This window comes from Aspergillus clavatus, genomic scaffold (genome assembly GCF_000002715.2).
Source record: "Aspergillus clavatus NRRL 1 1099423829794 genomic scaffold, whole genome shotgun sequence".
NCBI lineage: Eukaryota > Fungi > Ascomycota > Eurotiomycetes > Eurotiales > Aspergillaceae > Aspergillus > Aspergillus clavatus.
In genome coordinates, this window is record NW_001517105.1 from 675256 (window position 1) to 696870 (window position 21615).

The 21615-nt window shown below is 51.7% G+C and overlaps 8 protein-coding genes across 8 annotated transcripts, besides 2 other annotated features; 6 read left to right on the forward strand and 2 right to left on the reverse strand.

The window, feature by feature from the left end:
• Nucleotides 1-67: 67 nt before the first annotated feature.
• On the forward strand, nt 68-9143 carry ACLA_055680 (putative polyketide synthase; the record flags this gene model as incomplete). The annotated part of the gene is made up of 5 exons (XM_001274945.1): nt 68-1900; nt 2022-4117; nt 4169-4389; nt 4438-6652; nt 6704-9143. 5 exons carry the CDS (start codon nt 68-70, stop codon nt 9141-9143), a joined length of 8805 nt encoding a protein of 2934 aa, XP_001274946.1.
• Nucleotides 9144-10114: 971 nt separating this feature from the next.
• ACLA_055690 (putative mitochondrial phosphate carrier protein (Ptp)) lies at nt 10115-11227 on the forward strand (the record flags this gene model as incomplete). The annotated part of the gene is made up of 4 exons (XM_001274946.1): nt 10115-10251; nt 10315-10734; nt 10790-11142; nt 11196-11227. The coding sequence occupies 4 exons, from the start codon at nt 10115-10117 to the stop codon at nt 11225-11227; spliced, it is 942 nt and encodes a 313-aa protein (XP_001274947.1).
• A 1527-nt stretch (nt 11228-12754) lies between these two features.
• ACLA_055700 (putative trichothecene biosynthesis acetyltransferase) lies at nt 12755-14218 on the forward strand (the record flags this gene model as incomplete). Its single annotated transcript, XM_001274947.1, has 1 exon — nt 12755-14218. The coding sequence occupies one exon, from the start codon at nt 12755-12757 to the stop codon at nt 14216-14218; it is 1464 nt and encodes a 487-aa protein (XP_001274948.1).
• A 378-nt stretch (nt 14219-14596) lies between these two features.
• ACLA_055710 (acyl-CoA dehydrogenase family protein) lies at nt 14597-16194 on the reverse strand (the record flags this gene model as incomplete). The annotated part of the gene is made up of 5 exons (XM_001274948.1): nt 14597-15090; nt 15151-15240; nt 15295-15522; nt 15622-15934; nt 16015-16194. 5 exons carry the CDS (start codon nt 16192-16194, stop codon nt 14597-14599), a joined length of 1305 nt encoding a protein of 434 aa, XP_001274949.1.
• Nucleotides 16195-16378: 184 nt separating this feature from the next.
• Nucleotides 16379-16444: a microsatellite.
• Nucleotides 16445-16650: 206 nt separating this feature from the next.
• Nucleotides 16651-17520, forward strand: ACLA_055720 (enoyl-CoA hydratase/isomerase family protein; the record flags this gene model as incomplete). The annotated part of the gene is made up of 1 exon (XM_001274949.1): nt 16651-17520. The coding sequence occupies one exon, from the start codon at nt 16651-16653 to the stop codon at nt 17518-17520; it is 870 nt and encodes a 289-aa protein (XP_001274950.1).
• A 30-nt stretch (nt 17521-17550) lies between these two features.
• On the reverse strand, nt 17551-19111 carry ACLA_055730 (uncharacterized protein; the record flags this gene model as incomplete). Its single annotated transcript, XM_001274950.1, has 2 exons — nt 17551-18058; nt 19083-19111. The coding sequence occupies 2 exons, from the start codon at nt 19109-19111 to the stop codon at nt 17551-17553; spliced, it is 537 nt and encodes a 178-aa protein (XP_001274951.1).
• Nucleotide 19112: 1 nt separating this feature from the next.
• On the forward strand, nt 19113-20864 carry ACLA_055740 (cytochrome P450; the record flags this gene model as incomplete). The annotated part of the gene is made up of 4 exons (XM_001274951.1): nt 19113-19611; nt 19668-19736; nt 19790-20392; nt 20452-20864. The coding sequence occupies 4 exons, from the start codon at nt 19113-19115 to the stop codon at nt 20862-20864; spliced, it is 1584 nt and encodes a 527-aa protein (XP_001274952.1).
• Nucleotides 20865-20946: 82 nt separating this feature from the next.
• Nucleotides 20947-21203, forward strand: ACLA_055750 (uncharacterized protein; the record flags this gene model as incomplete). The annotated part of the gene is made up of 2 exons (XM_001274952.1): nt 20947-21054; nt 21141-21203. The coding sequence occupies 2 exons, from the start codon at nt 20947-20949 to the stop codon at nt 21201-21203; spliced, it is 171 nt and encodes a 56-aa protein (XP_001274953.1).
• An 81-nt stretch (nt 21204-21284) lies between these two features.
• Nucleotides 21285-21569: a mobile genetic element.
• Between the last annotated feature and the right edge of the window lie 46 nt (nt 21570-21615).

The window sequence follows — 21615 nt, forward strand, 5'->3', positions numbered from 1 at the left end:
GTAGAGGCAGACGCTGCCTGAGCTTGCACCTTCATCGTTTCAACACACTGAGACCATACTCGCTGCCATGACCCAATCTGAAGCCCGTCGCAATGAGCCCATTGCAATCGTTGGCAGCGGTTGCCGCTTCCCCGGCAGTGCCAGCAGTCCTTCTAAGCTCTGGGAACTTCTGAAAACCCCCAGGGACCTGGTGAGGAAAGTCCCCAAGGAGAGATTCAACGTGGACGCTTTCTATCATCCCGATGGAGCCCACCATGGTCGCACGAACGCACGATTCGCCTACTTCCTTGACGAAGACCCATACACCTTTGACCCAGCCTTCTTCAATATTCCACCCAACGAAGTCGACACAATCGATCCCCAACAGCGTCTTCTTCTAGAAACTGTATACGAAAGTCTCTCGGCCGCTGGTCTCAAGATAGAAGACCTTCGAGGTTCTCCCACCGCCGTCTACGTTGGTATGATGCAACGTGATTTCCTCGACAACCAGAACTACGATCTTGATGCCCTGAACATCTATGCCGCTACCGGCACATCTGCATCCATTCTATCCAACAGAGTCTCCTACGTTTTCGACTGGCACGGTCCGAGTATGACCTTTGATACCGCCTGCAGCTCCTCCCTCGTTGCTGTTCACCATGCCATCGAGCAACTTCGAACGGGCTCAAGTCAGGTCGCCATTGCTGCCGGCTCGAACCTGATCCTGGGTCCAGTTCCTTTTATCTCAGCCAGTAAATTGAACATGTTCTCACCCACTGGCCGTTCTCGAATGTGGGATGCCGCAGCGGATGGTTATGCCAGAGGCGAAGGCGTTGCCGCTGTCGTCCTGAAAACCCTCAGTCAGGCGATCGCAGATGGTGACAGCATAGAGTGTATCATTCGTGAGAGCGGCATCAACCAGGACGGCAAAACTGCGGGAATTACAATGCCGAACCATGCGGCACAGGAAGCTCTCATTCGCGAAGTCTACAAGCGAGCCGGCCTCGATGTGACAAAGCCCGAAGACCGCTGCCAATACTTCGAAGCGCACGGTACAGGTACTCCGGCAGGAGATCCGCAAGAAGCCCAAGCCATCTCTTCTGCTTTTTTCGGGGAGAGGCAGCGTGCTGTCGACGAAGACCCTCTGTACGTGGGTAGTATTAAGACGATCATCGGTCATACTGAGGGTACTGCCGGTATTGCCGGCCTGATCAAAGCTTCGCAGGCCATTCAGCATGGTCTACTACCGCCAAATATGCTATTCAATGACCTAAGCCCGAGAGTGGCTCCATTCTACTCGGATCTCCAGCTTGTCACGAAGCTCCAGGCCTGGCCCGAGCTCAAGTCTAACCAACCACGACGGGTGAGTGTTAACTCGTTCGGATTCGGCGGTACCAACGCGCACATAATTGTGGAGTCCTATATTCCCGCCTGGAAACCAGCAATAAATGAGCTTTCAGCCCCTTGCCTTGCCCCGATCACGCTCTCCGCCAATTCAGAAGCCTCGCTGAAGGCCACCATGGAGGAGCTGAGTCAATATATCAAAAGCCAGCCCAGCCTACGGCTACAAGACCTCGCCTGGACACTGCTGAAAAAGCGATCGGACCTCCAAGTCCGCCATGCTATCCCAGCCAAGACGGTGCAAACTCTCTGCGAGGCTCTCGAGCGCGATGCCGCTTTGGTGCAAGGGAAGCAAACCATCGCAACTGTCTCGGATGTCAAGATCAAACCCGAAGTGCTTGGTATCTTCACCGGGCAGGGCGCCCAGTGGCCAACCATGGGTAAGGCTCTTATCTCGGAAGTACCTTACGCCCGCGATATCATCTTGGAGCTGGACCAATCTTTGCAGGACTTGCCAAGGGAATACCGACCCACGTGGAAGCTCATGGACCAGCTCCTTCTCGAGGGGGCAGACTCTAATGTACATGACGCCACGTTTTCGCAGCCTCTCTGCTGTGCCGTCCAGATCATGCTCACAAAGCTTCTTGAAGCTTCCGGGGTGGGATTCAAGGTTGCCGTCGGCCACAGCTCGGGAGAGATAGCTTGCGCATTTGCCGCCGGCTTTCATATCGGCGTCCCAAGCAATCCGTATTGCATACCTTCGCGGTCTCACTTCGAGGCATGCAGGTAGCCTGAACGGCATGGAGGGCGCCATGATGGCTGCAGGCACCTCCTTTGATGATGAAACTGAATTATGCGCCCTCGAGGCTTTTGAGGGTAGAATAACCGTTGCAGCAAGCAATGCACCGGAAAGTGTTACCCTCTCCGGAGACAAAGATGCCATCCTCGAGGCTCAGGAGATCCTCAACGACGAGTCAAGATTCAACCGGCTCCTGAAGGTTGACAAGGCTTACCACTCCCACCATATGCGTCCTTGCGCCGAGCCCTATGTTGCAGCTCTGAAAGCTTGTGGCTGCGATAAGTTCAGTATGGATGTCGCACCCACAGTCACCTGGATCTCGTCGGTCTATGAAGGGAAGATCATGAAGCCCGAGGACCTCAAGGCTGAGTATTGGAGTGATAATCTGCTTTCTCCCGTTCTCTTCTCCTATGCTGTCGAGCAAGCGCTGGTGAAGCACATGCCGCTCGATGTTTGCATCGAAGTTGGAGCTCATCCGGCTCTGAAGAATCCTAGTCTCAAGACCATTGAAAATTGCGCCGGCGCTCCGCTCCCATACGTGGGCTGCATGGAGCGGAATAAGTATGACGTTGAAGCCTTCTCTTCGTGCCTAGGCTATATATGGTCGCGCTTTGGCTCAGCTGCTATCGACTTTGATAGCCTGTACAGTAGCCTCTCATTGGATGCCAAATCCAAAGACTTGTCCAAAGAACTTCCATGCTATTCTTGGGACCATCACCGCTCGTACAGAAAGGAGTCACGCGCGCTTCGCAGTTGGCTTGGAGCCGAAAGCCCTCATCTTCTGCTCGGCAAGCAGCTCGTCCACAGCAGTCCTTCATCGATTCTGTGGCAGAACTTTATCCGGCAGCGTGATATCGAATGGCTCGATGGCCACTCCTTACAGGGACAGACTGTGTTTCCAGGCGCAGGATACGTTGTCATGGCCATGGAGGCTGCTATGAAGCTGGCCGGTGACCAAGAGGTTCGGCTTTTGGAAGTTCTGAACCTCTCCATCGACAAGGCCGTGACCTTTGAGGATGAAAACAGCATGGTCGAGATCAACCTCAGTCTAGACATCGACCCATCGCAGACCACAGATACATACGCCGTATACAGCTTCGTTATCAACTCTTGCCTCGCCAGAGAAACTGGTCTTACTCGCTCAGCGGCTGGTACGGTCGCCGTCACTTACGGACCAGGAGCACCTGAGACCCTTCCACCCCCTCAAGGCGAGCCGCCTCACCTAAACAATGTTAGCATCGACAGATTTTACAACATGCTCGGTGAAATCGGGTACGGCTACACTAAGCAGTTCCGAGGAGTCAGTACCCTGAGACGCGGCGACAGCAAGGCTTGTGGCTCCATCACCTTCCACCGGCTGGAAGACAATCACCGCAACATGGTCCTACATCCTGCTACTCTCGACGTTGCCTTTCAAAGCTTCATCGGAGCGTACACTGCTCCCGGAGACAGACGCCTGCGATCCCTTCTCGTGCCTACTGGAATTGATCGCATTGCTCTGAACCCGTGGGTCGCTGATCGTATTCACCCGCTGTCCAGCCAGGTGGAGTTCATCTCAACCAGTGCGGCAAGTGTCGGAAATACCGTGGCAGGAGACATTGAAGTTGTTGATCCTGAGACCGAAGCCACCATGATCCACATCGAGGGCCTCAGTTTCAAGCCATTTTCTCCGCTCTCGGCTGCTGATGACCATGGAATGTTCTCCAAGTGGAGCTGGGGTCCAATCAACCCAGATCCCTTGCTCGATGACAGCAAATACCACGCCACGGAGCAGGACAAGAAGGACGTTGCAGTCATTGAGCGAATTACGTACTGGTACATCAAAGGGTTTCTCGCAAACCTCACGGCTGAGGACCGCGAGAAGGCAGCCTTTCACTTTACGAAGCATATCCAGTGGTGCGAGTATATCATCGTGGAGACTGAGGCGGGCCGTAATGTGTGGTACGAGCCGGGCTGGGACAAGGACACGAGAGCTGATATTGAAGAAATGATTCGACAGTAAGCCTTCCTACTGGAATAGAAAGAGGTATTGGCTGACCTACGACGCAGAAATGTGGCCCATCCCTTCGTACGCCTCATTCAGAGAGTCGGTGAAGGAGCCTTGGACACACTTCGCAACAATACGAACGCCTTTGACCTGATGGACCACGATGGCTTGCTCACCGAATTCTACGGCGGCACCGTGAGCTACGGGAATTCATACCACTACTATCAAAGACTCCTTGGGCAGATCAATCACCGGGATCAAAACCTGAATGTTCTCGAAATTGGTGAGTAAACCGCATCCCATCCAATACAGCCACTGACACAAATAAAAGGCGCTGGTACTGGGGGTGCCACACGGTATTTCTTGAACCACCAACAGATCTCGTTCAATAGCTACACCTTCACCGATATCTCCAGCGCGTTTTTCGAGCAAGCGGCCAAGGAGTTTGAGCGGCATGCCGACAAGATGGATTTCCGTCCGCTCGATATTCGCCGTCCTCCAAGCGAGCAAGACTTCAAGCCCAATTCGTACGACTTGATCATTGCTTCCAATGTGCTCCATGCCACGCCTAGGCTCGAAGAGACTCTGGCAAATGTGCGATCTCTGCTAAAACCTGGGGGTCGATTGGTTGTCATTGAAGTTGCACACCGTGAGCACACTCGTATTGGATTCATCTTCGGTTTGTTCCCCGATTGGTGGGCTGGTCATGACGAAGGGCGTGTTCTTGAACCCTTTATCTCATATGATCAGTGGGACACACTGCTGAGGAAGACTGGGTTTTCGGGTATCGACAGCCGCACTCTTGATCCGGACAGCAGGGTCTTCCCCAACGGCGTGTTCGCTACTCACGCGGTCAACGATCTAGTACAAAGGCTGGACTCGCCACTGACTGCCCCCGTCAAGGAGTCCTACGCGCCACTGGTTGTTATTGGGGGTTCCTCACCGAAGACGAGTGCGCTCTTGGATAAGCTTCCAGCCATCCTGCCAGCGCGCAAATGGGAGACTGTCCCCACCATCCGAGAGATCATCGACTTTGACTACCAGCCAGGGTCCACATTTGTTGTGCTATCTGAACTGGACCAGCATACGTTTGCTGGGTTCGATGATGAGCAACTTGATGCCTTGCAAACCATCTTCAACGCCGCCAACCATGTCTTGTGGGTGACGGAAGATGCCTGGGTTGAAAATCCGCAGCAAGCCATGACCATCGGCCTCCTTCGCACTCTCCGTATGGAATATCCGGAAATCCACATACAGGTGCTGGATGTGCAGAATGCTGAAAATCTGAGACCTGAGTTGCTGGTTGAGACCATTCTGCGATTGGAAGATGGTACTGACTGGCAGGAGAGCGGTATTTTGTGGACACAGGAGCCAGAACTGTACTTGTCTGATGGCAAGGTTATTGTGCCACGTCTCAAGCCAGATGTTGACAGAAACCATCGACTGAACTCTGGCCGCCGTCCCATTCTGGTGGACTTGGATCCGAGACAGGAGACTCTGACCCTTGGATACGATGACGATGAGCCTTTCTTCAGGTTCCACGAGGAGCGCTTTGTTCTACTAGCTGTTGATGAGTCCTTTGTGACGGTCCAGGTGGAGTACTCTCTTGCAAAAGCTCTAAGAATGGGCCAGCTGGGCTATTTCTATCTCATTCAGGGCAGGGTTGCTGGATTCGACGGCACGGTGGTCGCCCTCTCAGAGACCAACGCTTCCTCCGTTCAAGTCCCTTCCCACCGACTTGTTACCATCACAAACAAGGCGGATCTGACTATGTCTGTGCTTCCAGCCATCTCAGGAGACCTCGTCGCACAGACCCTGCTATCGGACTTCGCCGCAGGTTCATCCGTACTTATCTTTGAGCCTCCCATGCTCTATGTCGAGGCTCTGAGCCATCGAGCAGCGGCTGCTGGCATCCCACTCATCTTCGTATCCACCAAGGCCGCTCCGAAATTGGGCGGTATCCGCTGGATTCAACTGCACGAAAAAGAGACGCAGCGCAACCTTCGCCAGAAGCTGCCGCTAAACGCTTCAGTATTTTATGATTTGGCTCCCGAAAAGAGCCCGGCAAGCCTGAACCACAGGCTAGCCAGATGTCTTCCGTCTAGCTGCTCTATTCGCCGAATTGACCATTTGTTCCAGAACGTTGCTACACCGATGTCCGCAGAAAGCGTTCAAAACGCGTCTCAGTGTCTGGTTGAGGCTGTCCGGTTAGCAAACGAGGTCAGCAACGACCACAATGTGTCTATACTCAAGGGTAATGAGATATTGTCTTTGAAACAAGGTCCTGAGATCAATGCGGTTGTCGACTGGAAGTCGGACCAGATCATCCCCAGCCGTATCCGCTCGATGGAGACAGATCGGATCTTCGTCGACAACAAGACGTACCTGCTGATTGGTCTGGCTGGTGATCTGGGCCGTTCTATTGCTCGCTTCATGGTCGAGCGCGGCGCACGCCATGTGGTCCTGTCTAGTCGCTCTCCCAAGATTGACCAACGCTGGATCGACGACATCGCCCTGCTTGGGGGAAGCGTGATGGTTCTACCAATGTAAGTTCCCTCTCACTTCCGATGTTAGTGTTGTTGCTAATTTGATTCGAGGGATGTTTCCAACGAGGCCTCGGTCGACGAAGGTCTCGCTCGAGTCCGTGCCTCTATGCCGCCAATTGCTGGTGTTGCCTTTGGACCACTGGTCCTCCAGGATGTCATGTTCAAGAACATGGACCTGTCGATGCTGGAAATGGTGCTTGCGCCCAAGGTGACGGGTGCTCGGCTGCTAAACGAGCGTCTCTCGGACCCTGCTAACCCGCTTGACTTCTTTGTCATGTTCTCATCCTTTGTCATGGTCTCCGGGAATCCTGGACAGGCAGCGTACAGCGCTGCAAATGCATACACGCATGCGCTTGCTCAGCAAAGACGCGCTCGTGGTATGGCTGCATCGACCATCGACATTGGTGCCGTGTTCGGTGTCGGCTTCATTGCGAGAGCTGGCCGTGAACACGAGTATGATGTCGTCAGGTTTATCTTCGATGAGGTCAACGAATGGGAGCTGCATGCACTCTTTGCAGAGGCCGTTGTTGCCGGTCGAAACTGGGAGACCAAGGATGTCGAGGTCATCACCGGTATGCCGTACATGGATCCTGCTAACCATGACCGAATTCCCTACTTTGACGACCCGCGATTTGCTTATTTCAGGCTGTCCGATCGCCACATTAAGGGCGAGGACGCCGCTGGTGCGATCGGATCCGTCAAGGATCAACTTATCAAGGCCGAAACCATGGACGACGTTCGCGCGATCATCATCGACGGCCTCTCCGGCAGGATCCGCGGGGCTTTACAGCTTACTCCTGCTGATGAGCTCAATCTAACAGTGCCTCTAATCGATCAGGGCGTGGATTCCCTCAGTGCTGTTACGGTTGGCTCATGGTTCACCAAGAACCTGAATATAGACATTCCCCTTCTGAAGATCCTTGGTGGTGCCTCTGTCGCTGACCTGGTGGACGAGGCAGTCTCCCGCTTGACACTTGAAGCTATTCCCCTGGCTCATTCTACGTCGTCGGAAGATGCAGCGCAGTCTGTCACTGAGGCGCAGCTTATCCCGCCGTCGTCGACAGTTGGCGCGTCCGACGAATCCACGTTCTCTGTTGATTATGATGGCGTTCCAACGCCTCCATCTCCGCATTCCTGCGATGAGGATGGCTTTGAACGGCAGGTACCACTTTCCATCACGCAAGAGTACGCTTGGAAACAACAACAACTTCCCTTGGATCCGACGACGTTCAACAGCACTATTGGCATACACATGCATGGTCCCCTCAATCACAATCGCCTCGGATGGGCATTCAATCAGGCACTGCAGCGGCACGACGCGTTTCGTACATGTTTCATCACAGATCCGGACGGCTCAGCGCAACCCACCCAAGCCATTATGCGGTCACCGCGAGCCTACTTTGAAGTCGTCAAGGTTATAGACAAAGCTGCCTCTGAGCAAGGGTTCAAGGATCTCGAAGATTACAAGTACGATTTAGCGAAGGGCGACACCCTGAAGATCGTCGTCTTCCACTGGTCACCCACTGATCACCTTCTTATCATTGCTTACCATCGCCTTGTCGGCGATGGCTGGACCACTGAACATCTCTTCGTCGAGGCCGGTCAGTTGTACAGCGGCGTCCCGCTTGAGGCTGCGCCGAGCTACGCCGACTTTGCCATCCGCCAGCGAAAGCAGCTCGAATCCGGCGGCTTCAGTGAGGACCTCCAATATTGGAGCTGCCTCTTCGAGACCCTTCCCGCAAGACTCCCGGCACTCGACGTCCCCCAGGCCAAGGCGAGTGCCACTCCAACTACCTGGACGGAACACGAGTTGTCCGCACGCCTCAGCAGAATGGTCGCCGTTCGCATCAAAGACCGCAGCCGCAAGCACAAGGTGACGCCTATGCACTACTACCTGGCCTCCTACCTCGTGCTGCTGGCACGCCTCACATCCAGCACAGACGTGGTCATCGGCGTCGCTGACACCAACCGGCCCACGCTCACCGATCAGGCCACTATGGGCTTCTTCGCCAACTTCTTGCCCGTGCGCCTGAACTACAACTCGGACAAGATATTCAATGAGGTTCTCGTAGCTGCCAAGGAACAGATGCGTACGGCGTTGCTGCACAGCGCAGTGCCCTACGGGGCTATGCTCGAGCGGCTCGGCCTGCCAGCCCCATCCGCTGATGACCCGCACTCCCACGCGCCGCTGTTCCAGGCCGTTTTTGACTATAAACAGGGTCAGGCTGAAAGCGGAAACATTGGTGAGGCGAAGATTATTGATTCGCGCACGCCGCGGGCCGGATCCCCTTATGATATCACCTTGGAGATGAGCGATGACCCTAGCAAGGACCCGTTGATCACGGTCAAGTTGCAGAAGGAGCGGTATGGACCAAAGGATGCTGAGGTGGTCATGGACGCATACCTGTCGATTTTCAGCATCTTTTCGAGGAACCCGGCGCTCAGGGTTGAGGATGGGAGGTTGGATCAGGGGGCCAAATCGAGGGCTTGATGTATCTGCGATCGAGGGTATACTGTTCTTCGGTAGATACGATTTCAATCAATGACCACTTGATGCACCGATCCTGAATGCCCGACCTTTTGCCAGTGGCCGAGGTAGGAGATCGGGCGCGTATGAATTGAGTTGGAGGCTACATTTAGCTATAGGATCGGAGGTATAAGTAGTATTTATATACTCTACCCTTCTCGCTCTGTCTAGTTTCGGTGACAGCGATGTTTTCTCAAGATCTCCACCCCCTTCAGATAGATCCAGCTTTCCCCTGTAAAAAAAAAAACAAAAAAATATCAATCTGTTGAAGAACTACATACACGAAGCAACTGCTAGTACACACTCTAGGTCCTTTTAAATCGAATGCGGTAGGGCTTTCACCCTGTGCCTGCTCTTACGGTATACCCGATATCAGGCGGATATGGTCGAGAAGCTTTCGGCCGGATCAGCCTGATATCGGTTACAGTTTACTAGGGTCTCGGAAATGCTCTAGGACATCTGACCTGGTATCTCAGCAAGGTCTTAAATCTACTTTTCTACATCACTTTTCATGAACCATCCAATTGACTACCCCAGGATTATGGGGATTATGGGGATCAAAGTGGTCAAGGTGTAGGGCAGATACGTCTAGGCTATATATAGCACCCTGGAGAGTACTCCTAAATCCTAATACGGGAAGAGGCGCCACCCGTCTTGTAAGATCTCTATATCTCTACTCCGTAGATCGCTACTACATACACCGTACGCCTACGCTCACTAGCGACTAGCGCGTCCAATGTCTTAAATACCAACATAAAACGCCGAAAAAAAAAAACGCCGGTCACCCCAAACACGTGCGGGCCGCTAGTCTGACGCTGACGCTCAACCCGCTTGCTCTCCCAACTTTTTCTCAATTTTTCCCAGATCAGCACAGTAACACCTGTTCCTTTTCCATCCCTAAATCCTTCGTGTCGCGCGCATTCATCACCGCCGCAATGGCTGCGTCTCCCGCTGCTGTAGCCCCGACCGTCCCTGAGACCAAGGTTGAGGGCCTAGCCTTGTACTCTCGCTTCGCTTTTGCCGGTGCCGTCTGCTGTTCGGTCACTCATGGTGCCTTCACTCCGGTTGATGTGTATGTTGTCCATCCGGTTCAGCGCCAGTATCTATTGTTCATGACTTACTAACACGCCGACAGTGTCAAAACCAGGATCCAGCTCGACCCAGTGACCTACAACCGTGGTATGATTGGTGGCTTCCGTCAGGTTATCCAAAATGAGGGCGCTGGGGCTCTCTTGACCGGGTTTGGCCCAACCTTTGCTGGTTACTTCATGCAGGGCGCCTTCAAATTCGGTGGTTACGAGTTTTTCAAGCAGCAATCCATCAACGTCCTTGGTCTTGAAAGGGCCCGTCAGAACCGTACTGCTGTGTATTCTGTCTCAGCTGCCTGTGCGGAGTTCTTTGCCTCTATCGCTCTCTGCCCTCTTGAGGCTACACGTATCCGTCTTGTCTCTCAGCCTGGCTTCGCCAATGGCCTGTTTAGCGGTTTTGGCAAGATTTTCAAGAACGAGGGCATTGGTGCTTTCTACCGTGGTTTTGGTCCTATTCTCTTGAAGCAGTACGTTGGTTCAATGATAGGCTTAGAGACACAGCAATAGACTGACGTGATATAGGGTGCCCTACACAGTGACTAAGTTTGTGGTTTATGAAAAGGTTGCTGAGGCTGTTTTTGCTCGCCTGGACAAGTCCAAGCTGTCAAATGGCGCCCAGACTGGTGTGAACTTAGGATCTGGTCTCATTGCTGGCTTCGCTGCTGCCATCATCTCTCAGCCCGCTGATACTATGCTATCAAAGATCAACAAGACCAAGGGCCTCCCTGGGGAGAGCACCGTCTCCCGCCTCATCAAGATTGCGGGTGAGCTTGGTCTTCGTGGTTCCTTTACTGGTCTCCCTACTCGTCTATTCATGATTGGTGGTCTTACTGCTGGGCAATTTGCCATCTACGGTGACATTAAGAAGGCTCTTGGTAAGTCTGATTCCGTTCTTGGTTGATCACTAAGGCTGACTTTGTACCCTTAGGTGCGACTAATGGTGTGGAGATCGCGAAGTAACACCCTATTGTAATTATGCAAATTTCGCCTGTTCTGTTCTAGACGGGAGGGTAAATGGTTGTGGTATAGAGATAGATGTAGCCAGACCTATTTTATTCACTGCACTGCCCTTTCTTACCAAGGTACAGACCCTGCAAACCTACTCGACTAGTATGCAACAAACCAGGCCGGTATCAGAGTGTACCATGTGGCCGGCATTATCATCCTCTTTTACTCCCCAGAATAGATAGATTATGTATTATAGCTTTGATGATACGATACGTCCAAGGCAATATTATGAATTTAAGAGAAATGCATCAACGTCATTGTATGGTGGATAGGTTGCTCCCAGACGGTGGTATACCTTCCTTCGCCCGCAGGATGTTGAGCGCCGGAAGCAGAAGTTCCAATTTATCAATGGCATTCGTTTGATTGTTCTTTCTGCGTTTGACACTGAGATTTTTGTGGGTTATTAGTACAGTATTGAGATGCCAATCGAGAGCGTCAGCAAGAGAACGGGCACTTCAAGATTGCGTATCATTCTAGTCTGTACGCCCTAGTCCCTACTCGACATCGAACATTGAAACGCCTGGGGCAGGCGCCGTCTCTAGAAGTCTAGATAGACTGGGGGTACGGGCAGTAGATAAAATTAAAGCACCGTAGCGAGATCATTGGTGCCATCGCCGACTTGGTGCTACAGGTCAAGTCTCTCGTGCCTAACAGATTATATATAAACCCTCATGCTGTCAGATGAGAATAATAATACTGAACCTTCCTCTGAATCACAACAATTTTGAATCCTGGAGCTATTCCAAACCACCAAAACAATATGTTATTTTATCCGATCTAGCTAGTATTACGTATGGTACCTAACTCTAGTATGCCCCTATAAGAAAGCAAGTATAGCACCTTGGTGGAGCGCGTTTTGGTGGTCCTTGTAAAGGCACGGATCCAACAGATGAATCCAAAACCTCATTACCTTGCTCATAGCTTGCCTGGATACGATTCCTAGCTTCCTGTATGCGTAGTCCTTTATTAGGAGTCATGGTTGAGATAGGTTCAAAGGTATGAAGTTGTTCTTATTCTCATCGCGAGGGGCGGGTGGACTGCATATCTACGTGTATACAACCAGACCAACATCTCGATCAGAACATCACGGCCACCGTGATATTCCACAATTCGCAACGAATACGAATATCGAACAGATTCGTGCGGACCCCTATTTGGATCTATCTTTCGAAATATTCGGCTTGGATGTGGGTGTCCGATCTTCGGCGTTTCGATCTGGGGCACCGAACCCTATGCCGATAGTTATACCAGCAATTGTGGAGCCCTGAGCATGGTTACGGCTGATGGGTATAATAATAGCTAGCTAGCATCACAGGATCTTCGGTGCGACGCTGCCTCTCGACCTCTCTGAGAAAGGCCCTCTTCCTGATAGAAGGTATAGAACTTAGAAGCAACAACACAAGCGCCGTCAATTCGCCGACCGGATTTACAGCCAAGGCTCTTTTTGTCTTTTCGCTTCCAGCTGAATCGGTGAGAAGCATGGCTCGACGATGGGAGGAACAACTCCCCAGTGGAGTGGAAACATACTGGTGCCAGCCGTCTGATGCCAATGCTAGAGGTGCCAAGGACTTCCTTCTCTCTGGCTGTGACCAGGTTATGCCCAAGGTACACGCGCGAATGTCAATGCACTATCAGCTCTCCGAGTCCACCAGGCAATCCCGCAGGGACATTGTCCAGCTTCTCAAAACCGGACTGGAGAAACTCGCCTCTCATGTCCCATGCCTAGCTGCAACAGTAGCTTTCGACGCCGTATCGAAGCGTGGCACCATGAAAACGATCGGCGATGACGATGGCGTTCTTCTTCTCGTTACTGGCGCTGACGCTGTCCGCACCGATCTTCCATCCTATGCAGAACTTGAACGCGAACGCTTTGCGCCCTGGAAGCTTCCCAAAGGCAAAGCGTATCCAGAAGCTTTGGTCAATCCTATAGCAGCAGGGAAAGGCCATGATGGCGGCTTGCCCGCCTGTATATTTCAGCTCAACTTCATCGACGGTGGCTTGATCCTCACGGCTGCCTTTCACCACTTTCTCGTCGATGGACCTAGTGTTGACCTACTTTTCCGAGCTTGGGCCGCACACTGTCAAGGAAACAACGAAATTCCGCTCTACACGGACCGCTCCATCCTGTCGAGCCTCAAGAGACCCGATGCGTCGGAGGTCCAGGGGCTCGAACAAGCCATGGCTGCGCGTGGCTGTATGGTTAATTCCACCAAGCCAGATCCGGACAATCCCTGGTCCAATCTCATGGCTGAACCTACCAAGTCTGCTGTGATTAGCTTTTCACGCGAGGCAATCATGGCCTTGAAAGCTGAAATCGCAGCCCAGAAGCCATCCGCACCAGTTTCCACGGCGGACTGTCTCCACGCAATCTGTTGGACTGGGCTGACCCGTGCGAAGGCCGCTCTAGCCGAGGGCGAGAACGAAATGGACTCCTGGACCGTCTTCCCCGTCACATTCCGTACCCGTTCTTTCCCCGAGTTTCCGATCAACTTCATCGGAAACACCACATTCATGAGCGGAGCTGTCCTGCCGGTTGGAAGACTCAAGGCACCCGAAGGACCAATCGATGCTGCCGTAGCGCTGCGGACCATCATCGATAACGTGGACGCGACCTTTCTCGAGGATGGCCTTGCCTGGGTTGGCAGTATAGATGATTTCTCCACCCGATCATGGCTGTCCAGCCCACCGCGCAAGATTGATTCGGGTTTCACGAGCTGGGCTTGCCTGAAGTACCATAATTGGGATTTTGGATTTGGCCGTCCAGCTGCGTTGCGTCCGCCAGCGTCCCCGATACCATATGTTTTTCCGTTGGCTGGGAAGACTGATGCGCACGGCAAGGAAGTGATTGAGGTCGTTATTGCGGCCACAGAGGAGACGCACAGGTTACTGATGAAAGATGTGGAGTTCCAGCGATATACAACGGATTACCACCTGGAGCCCTAAGCTGGATAACCACTAAATGATACGAATAAGATGAGATCAGTCATATACTGGGAGCCTGCTTCTCGAGGAGTTTCTCGTAAGTGTGCGAGTTAGGAGGCTCGATACAACTACTAGCTAAATCGTTTCAACTAAGGGGTGATTTTCCATCAAGAGCCCTGTTGCACACAAGACTGCCTGCCTACCCATTGAAGCTTCCTTTCCTCATTATAATTATATAATTAATCCTCTACTTGCTCCCATGTCCTCTAGCTAAAGAGATCTTAGCGTATCTTCTGCTATACTTCGCATTCAATTTTCTGGCACTCAACATCTCACTCTACTTACTGAGATTTGGAAAATCCAAGGTACTTCGAATTTACACTTTGACCAAGTAAAACTTCAAGAGAGACGCAGTTTTTCCAAGTCCTTCCTCTCTTGCATCACTGACATCTCACTCAAAATCTCCTCACTGCCGCCGCCAATGATGAGCACTCGAAGATCCCGACTTATTCTTTCGACGCGTGCTCCCGGACCGGCTCGTGTATATCCAAGTGCCCCGAGGATCTGTTGACTTTCCCGAACGGCCAACTCTGTTGCCCTACCAGCACTAACTTTGGCCAGGGCGCACAAGCCGCCAATGTTTGAGCCCAGCTCGTCAATATCCGTTGCTCTCTTGAAGCCGCTCTCTCTGACCTGGACCAGAGACTCAAGCAGGGCGTATGCGCTCACTATTTGCATGCCGACATTGGCAAACTTGAGCCGGATAGCTTGACGATCTATCAGAGGCTTTCCAAACGTCTGGCGTGTGAGCGCGTGTTTGTATGAATCTTCGAGGCATATGCGGGCAAGGCGAAGACAGTTACCAGCTATCCAGAGACGTTCATGGTTCAGGCCTAATTGGGCCTACTCGTATCAGATGCACTTGATGAGTCCGAGGCCAGTGGCACACTTACTGGACATGATCAACTGAAAGCCTTCATTCAAGTTGCCAAGAAGATTCTCAGCGGGAACCTCAACGTTGTCGAATTTGAGCGCAGCACATCCTGAGCATATCTATCAGCAGCGTGTTACTACAATGGCGTTCGAAAAAAGCATACCGCTTGAAGCGACACCAGAGCTGTGTATCTCAGTCCGAGAAACCCCTTTGGAATCTAAGGGAATGACCAGTAATGAGATTCCGGCTTTCCCAGCACCGCCAGTCCGGACGACTGCTGTACAATAGTGTGCAAACAGGCCGTTGGTAACCCACTGTTTAGTCCCATTGACGATGAACACATTATCTTGTTTCTGCGCTGTAGTCGAGATGCTAGCAACGTCCGATCCGGCTATGGCACATCACTGATGTTATTCGGTGCGAATTGATGCATCTTCACAGTTGAGAAGAAATCGAGAGAAAAAAAAAACCGAGAATTCTCACAACTCACCTTGCGGCTCCGTAATGCCCAGACAAAATCTGATCTCGCCCCGAATGACAGGAGGCAGCCACCTGGACTTCTGCTCCTCGGTCCCAAAATTGATCACCGGAGGACAGCCAATCGCGTTTCCACATCCAAGAGCCCATAAAACCCCGAGAGAGCCACAGCGGGCCATTTCGTCGATAGCTATAAGGTCATGGAAGCTATCCCATTCCTTCGAAGAAACCCTCCCTGGGAGTTGAATGGCCCCAAGATAGTTCCCAATTGCGGCCGGATTCAACAGGATGGCCGTATAGCCTAGGTCTGCGTGGCGTTTGCGAACCTGGGGTACTATCAGCAAGCGAAGCCAACTGGAATGTTCTCATTGTTACATATAGGCCTATATGCAGGGCGGACTCTTACTGCTTTCGGGACCGAACGATTGGCCTCCCACTCGGCACAAAACGGCTCTATTTCAGTGTCAACATATCGGCGGATCTCATCCCGCAACCGCCTATGCGAATCAGTATAATGAGGATTTCCTGGGCGGGAGTACCACAGCGGCTCCGCGAAAGGGGTGCTGGATCCAAAAAACTCGGCCATTGGTGAACATAGGATTCGAAAGCTGACGAAGGGTCAAAATAGCTCAGGCAAGATGTGGTAGCCTTCTAGAAAGAAAATCCCCATAGTTCGTTCCCTCCTCTTAGCTATTTTATAAACTACGATGCAATTTTGCTGTCAAACAGCTCAAAGCAGAAGGATTCATTCAGCAAAGCGAGGGCTCGAGGAGTGCAAATCGCCGACGAACCGAGTGCCCAATCGCCGACGCAGCCAGTGCAAATCGCCGATGCAGCTCCCCATACTTCAGCAAAAATCGTAGAGTGAAAACACCGGCCTGTATTTTAGAATAGCAACCCGATTCTTGGTATAAATCTGGCGGTTGTTGGGTGCATATTGCAGTTGTATTCTTGATGTATCTACAACCTTCGCAACGATGCAATATTTCCACACCAGACTGTGAGTTCATCCGCAATTCTTCTACTTGGACAAGAACTATCCATGTCTTATTTGAACCTTTTCAGCACTCGCGATGACGAGCTGGCCCCAAAGTCCTGGGCAACAGTACAGAACCATGAGGGATACAAGGTCTCCCGCAAGCGCGGCACAGTCCGGTTATGCTTGGATCGACCTCATCGGGGAAATTCATTAACATTCACCATGATCAAGGAGATAACTTCGCTGTTCAAGCAGCTCTCAATGGACGACTCGGTGCACCGAATCATTGTTACTGGTCGTGGCAGCTACTTTTGCACCGGCATGCATCTGAAGGAAGATCTCTTCATATCCGTTGCGGAGCGGTGCAATGCGCTTCAAGAACTTTTTTCTACTATCGATACTTGTCCCAAAACAACGATGGCGGTAATCAATGGCCCGGCCTTTGGTGGAGGTGTTGGCCTGGCTACTGTTTGCGACGTACGCATAGCCTTGTCCACTGCCTTCTTTTGCTTAAGCGAAGTCAAGCTTGGCTTGTGTCCCGCAACGATATCAAAATTCCTGGTACGCGAATGGGGAATCAGTTTCGCTAGAATGGCGATGCTTACTGGCCGGAGGGTGAAATCGCAGTTGCTGTACGATGCAGGAATCATACATGCTCTTGCGGTGGATATTGATGCTTTGGAGAAGGTTGTGGAGGAGTTCTTGGACGACCTGAGGCTTGCGGCTCGGCAAGCTGCTTCACTATGTAAGATGATGGTTCGGGAGGCTGTGAGTGGTCATAATGCCGACATAGACAAAATGGCCGGCGAAGTATTTGAAACCATGTTAGCTCATGGATCAGAGGCATCGCACGGAATTGCACAATTCAAGAGGGGGGTCAAGGATATAGTCTGGGAGGACTTAGTTAAAGATGGTAGACCAACATCGCCATGAGACGATCCATTATCGCGATCAGCATAGATCTTATTCATCTTCCCGACTGAAAAAGTAGCGATATAGCCACGGTGCAGCAAATTCGATGTGATCAACACCACAGAGCCTTCGACGGCAGGGCAAAAGTCCCCCCATGTGCTTGACAGTCACATCATGGAGGGATGTTGGTCGATCCGGCTCAGGTGCCTCGAACTGGCCAACGGCGTTGACATCAATATTCGGTTTGGCTAGCAGCCGTGCGGCCACATCGTCGTGGTCGTTTCGCGTAGCCCACCACAGCGGGGTGGCTAGAGGTGCCTTTATGCCACCGTAGATGGCAAATTGACCAGCAGTAAAACCACTAATCATGAATAGACGAGTGGGAGGACCAGCAAAGGAGCCATGCAGAACAAGCTCACCCGCAATCTTGATGAGACGGAAGACTGTGCTCTCCCCGGGGAGACCCTTTCGGTAATCTGGACCAAAGCCAGGGGAGCAGAAGCCATTGTCACGGTAATGAATGCGCGCGACGCAAAGGACTCTAGTTCTTTTCCACTTCCTGTGGAGTGGTGAGGCGAGCTACTCGGATGCATTAGTGATCTGGAAAGATGAAAGAAGTGAAAATTTGAGAGCCAGCGGCGGACAGTCAATGACAATGATGATGATGAGTTCATACACTGACCCCTCGCCATCTGTTGAATCTACCACTAGACCAAAGTACGAATCCGTACCCAGCCTAGTGGGTTGTGGTTTAGAATCAACTCCGTCGGCGATATGCAACTATAGATCTCGAGCTCAGTGATAGGTTCCCAGCATATCTCTTATAGTGGTGGGTCTGCACATTCTGGTCCTCTGTCTACATCTACCATCTTAGGAAAAAACGAGTTAAGAAATGCTTTAGCTTTTGCGTCATTGTCCACCACCTCTTCTATGCCAATGGCCAATGCAGGGATACTTGCGTAGTCATCACACAGGCACATAACTAGATATAGGTTGCTGCTTTCCACAGATGGCCTTCTCCAGCCTTGTCTAGGTGTGCAGCTTAGCATTTTCAATTATCCGTATCCATTGCCAGCACCTCCCTTGCATATCCTTAAAGAGGGCCTTGGAGCCAGGATATTCTGGCCCTAAGTCAGCATAGCTTCTCTGCCAGCTTCGGCGGGCTTGATTAACTTCACTCTGTTAGACTTTGAGCACAGTGATAAACCACCTTTCTGAGTATGGTGATGGCCAATGCTTTAGGGTGTGTTGGTCAAGGGCGGGCATCGGATTCGGTACAGAACTGAAACGCCGAACACTGAACACCGAAATTCCAAGCCGAAGACTGAACTGCCCTCCATTCGTGAGTTGAACGGATGGTATCCATGGATATGTTGTGATAGCTCAGCATTCCCCGTGTAAGATAGAACCAAAATGGAAAAGCCGATGGTAATTAATGCCCGGGCAGTTCTACCTTCGGATAATGCAGCCACTCGCGAATCTACCAGGTGTCCGGCTAGGTTGGAATAAGCACAAATCCCCCGGTATATAAGATATGCCATGTGGCTAATCTTTTCATTAAACAGTCCAGAGCTGGTCCTGACCTCCGGTCCTTGCGGAAACCAGCAGCCATCATGTTCCGCGAGAATCTTGGACCAATCTTCCTGACAGCTTTGCCTGCCATACTCCTGTCCTACTTTCTGAGTGTCGCCCTCCCATCGCTGAGACTCCAATGGAAAACCTCGCATATTCCCATAATAAACAAAAAAAAGGGCGAATGGTCCGATTCGAATGCCGTGAAACGGTGTGCCCACAATGCTCAAGCAATTCTTCAAGAAGGACATGAAAAGGTAGATTTCCAGCTCGTTGAAGAAGTACCAAGCAAGATTACTGACCAAAAGCACCAGTACACTGGTCCATTCCAGCTGATCGGCTCTTTTGGAAGAAGAATTGTTCTTCCTCCCGAACTGGGTGAGCATGTTAAGACGGATCCTCGCTTCACTGCTAGTGAGGTGGTAAGACAAACCATGGCCGGCTCCCTACCTGGGTTTGAAGGCTTGCTGCCAGTTATGGAGGCCGGCGCGCCCAATGTTTTCATCCAGATGATCCGCTCAAAATTGACCTCGAACCTTGGTATATTTCTATTGTGAGACCACCAGTGGGCGTACCACACTAACGTTCGTTTGCAGGCAAATTCACTCAACATCTTGCAGAAGAAACCCAAGCTGCTTTCGATGAGAAGTGGGGAACAAGCACTGGTATATCACCAAATGGCCCGATGAATAGGATCACTTATTGATAACGTTACTAGAATGGCACGAGGTTGACTTGTTGGCCAGTCTCCGCGACATCGTCACACAGGTGTCAACCCGCATCTTCCTGGGACCCGAACTCTGCAAGAACAAAGAATGGCTGGATAATACCCAAGCATACACCGATAATGTCTTTAAAGCTGTGAGATCGATCCGCCGTTTCCCTGCATGGTCTCGTCCCTACGTCCAATGGTTCTTAAAGGACTGCTCCAGAATCCGCCAACAGGTCAAGCGCGCTGAAGAAATCATCGAACCCATTATCGCCAAGCGCCTCGAAGAGATTGCTCTAGCCCAGAAGGGTCTCGCAGAAATGCCAAACGACGCTATCACATGGATGCACCAAGTCGCCCAGGGCAAGGGCAAGGACTACCATGGAGCGCATATTCAACTGTCGCTTAGCATGGCATCCGTGCACACAACATCGGATCTCTTTTCGAATATCCTCCTCCAGCTCTGCCGACATCCGGAGTGGATTGAACCGCTGCTCCAGGAAGCACAATCAGTACGTAGTGAAGGTGGCTGGGAGAAGACGTCGCTCTATCGTATGAAACTCGCCGACAGCGTAATGAAGGAGACACAGCGCATCAAGCCCCTAGGCGTCCGTGAGTCTTCCCTCTCTACCCTTCCATGCAGCCTAGTAGCCGAAATTAACAGAAGTTAGTTCTATCGCACCGCCATGTCAGTGACGACGTGATCCTCCCCGACGGCACGCTCATTCCGAAAGGCGCCATCGTCGCCACCAACATGTCGCGCATGTGGGACCCGGAATTCTACCCGAACCCCGAAGAATGGCAGCCCGATCGATACCTGAAGCGGCGTGAGGAGCCCGGCAAGGAGCACTCGTCGCAGTTCGTGACGACCACTATGGAAAGTCTAGGGTTCGGCATCGGGAGTCACGCCTGTCCCGGACGATTTTTCGCATCAAGCAAAATTAAGCTGCTGCTCAACCACGTGCTGCAGAACTATGAATTTGAAAGGGTGGATACAGGGAAGGACGCGACACCTTTTTTCGTAGAATATGTCACGAATCCGAAGGCAAAGCTGCGGGTGCGGAGGAAAGAGATTTCTTCATAATGTGGGGTGGTTATGTTCAATGAAGATGCTCAGGCGCGGCGTAATGAGCAACTCATCAAGTTAAACAGAAGACAGAATCATGATGACACGCATCCTGTTCGGCATAGCGTGTTTTCAATTCCAGCTTGACGTCGTGGAAAAGGTATCTAGCTGCCGCCAGCTACTGGACTTGAACATCGCTGAGTTTAGGGTATGTGTTAAGCAAGCATAAAACAGGATGGCGCTCGTATGCTAAATGGGGCTATTTGACCAATGGAAACCAATACAATTGAACAGACGTATCGAATTGAAGTAGGTTGGAAAAACCTGAAGGAGTGGAAGGTGAGCGGCATGCTATAAACCCTTTAAGAGAGAAGACCAGATACACGATCTCACGCAAGACTTGCGGAATGCCGCAGGCCCAGCTACCTTGAAGTATTACTTGGTAGGCTCGAAGCCGAGATGGCGTAGATAATCTGTGAGGGTCTGGTACCAGATACGAGGTGCTTGTTTCAGGCCGTAGAGTGCCTTTCGAAGTTTGCAGACTTTCGTGGTACCATCCGTCATGTGGTGAGGCTGTTCGACATACATCTGGTGGCCAGTATTTCCATACAAGAATGCCGGTTTGACATCAATCCGTTCGATTTTGAGGTCTAAGGCAGCTGCAATTCCGAGCAGAGCTTTGTAGTACAACGCAAACGCTTCGCCATAGTCGATGCCTTCTTCCTACATATGTGAAACCTCTCACCATCACCACCCATTGGCACTTGTA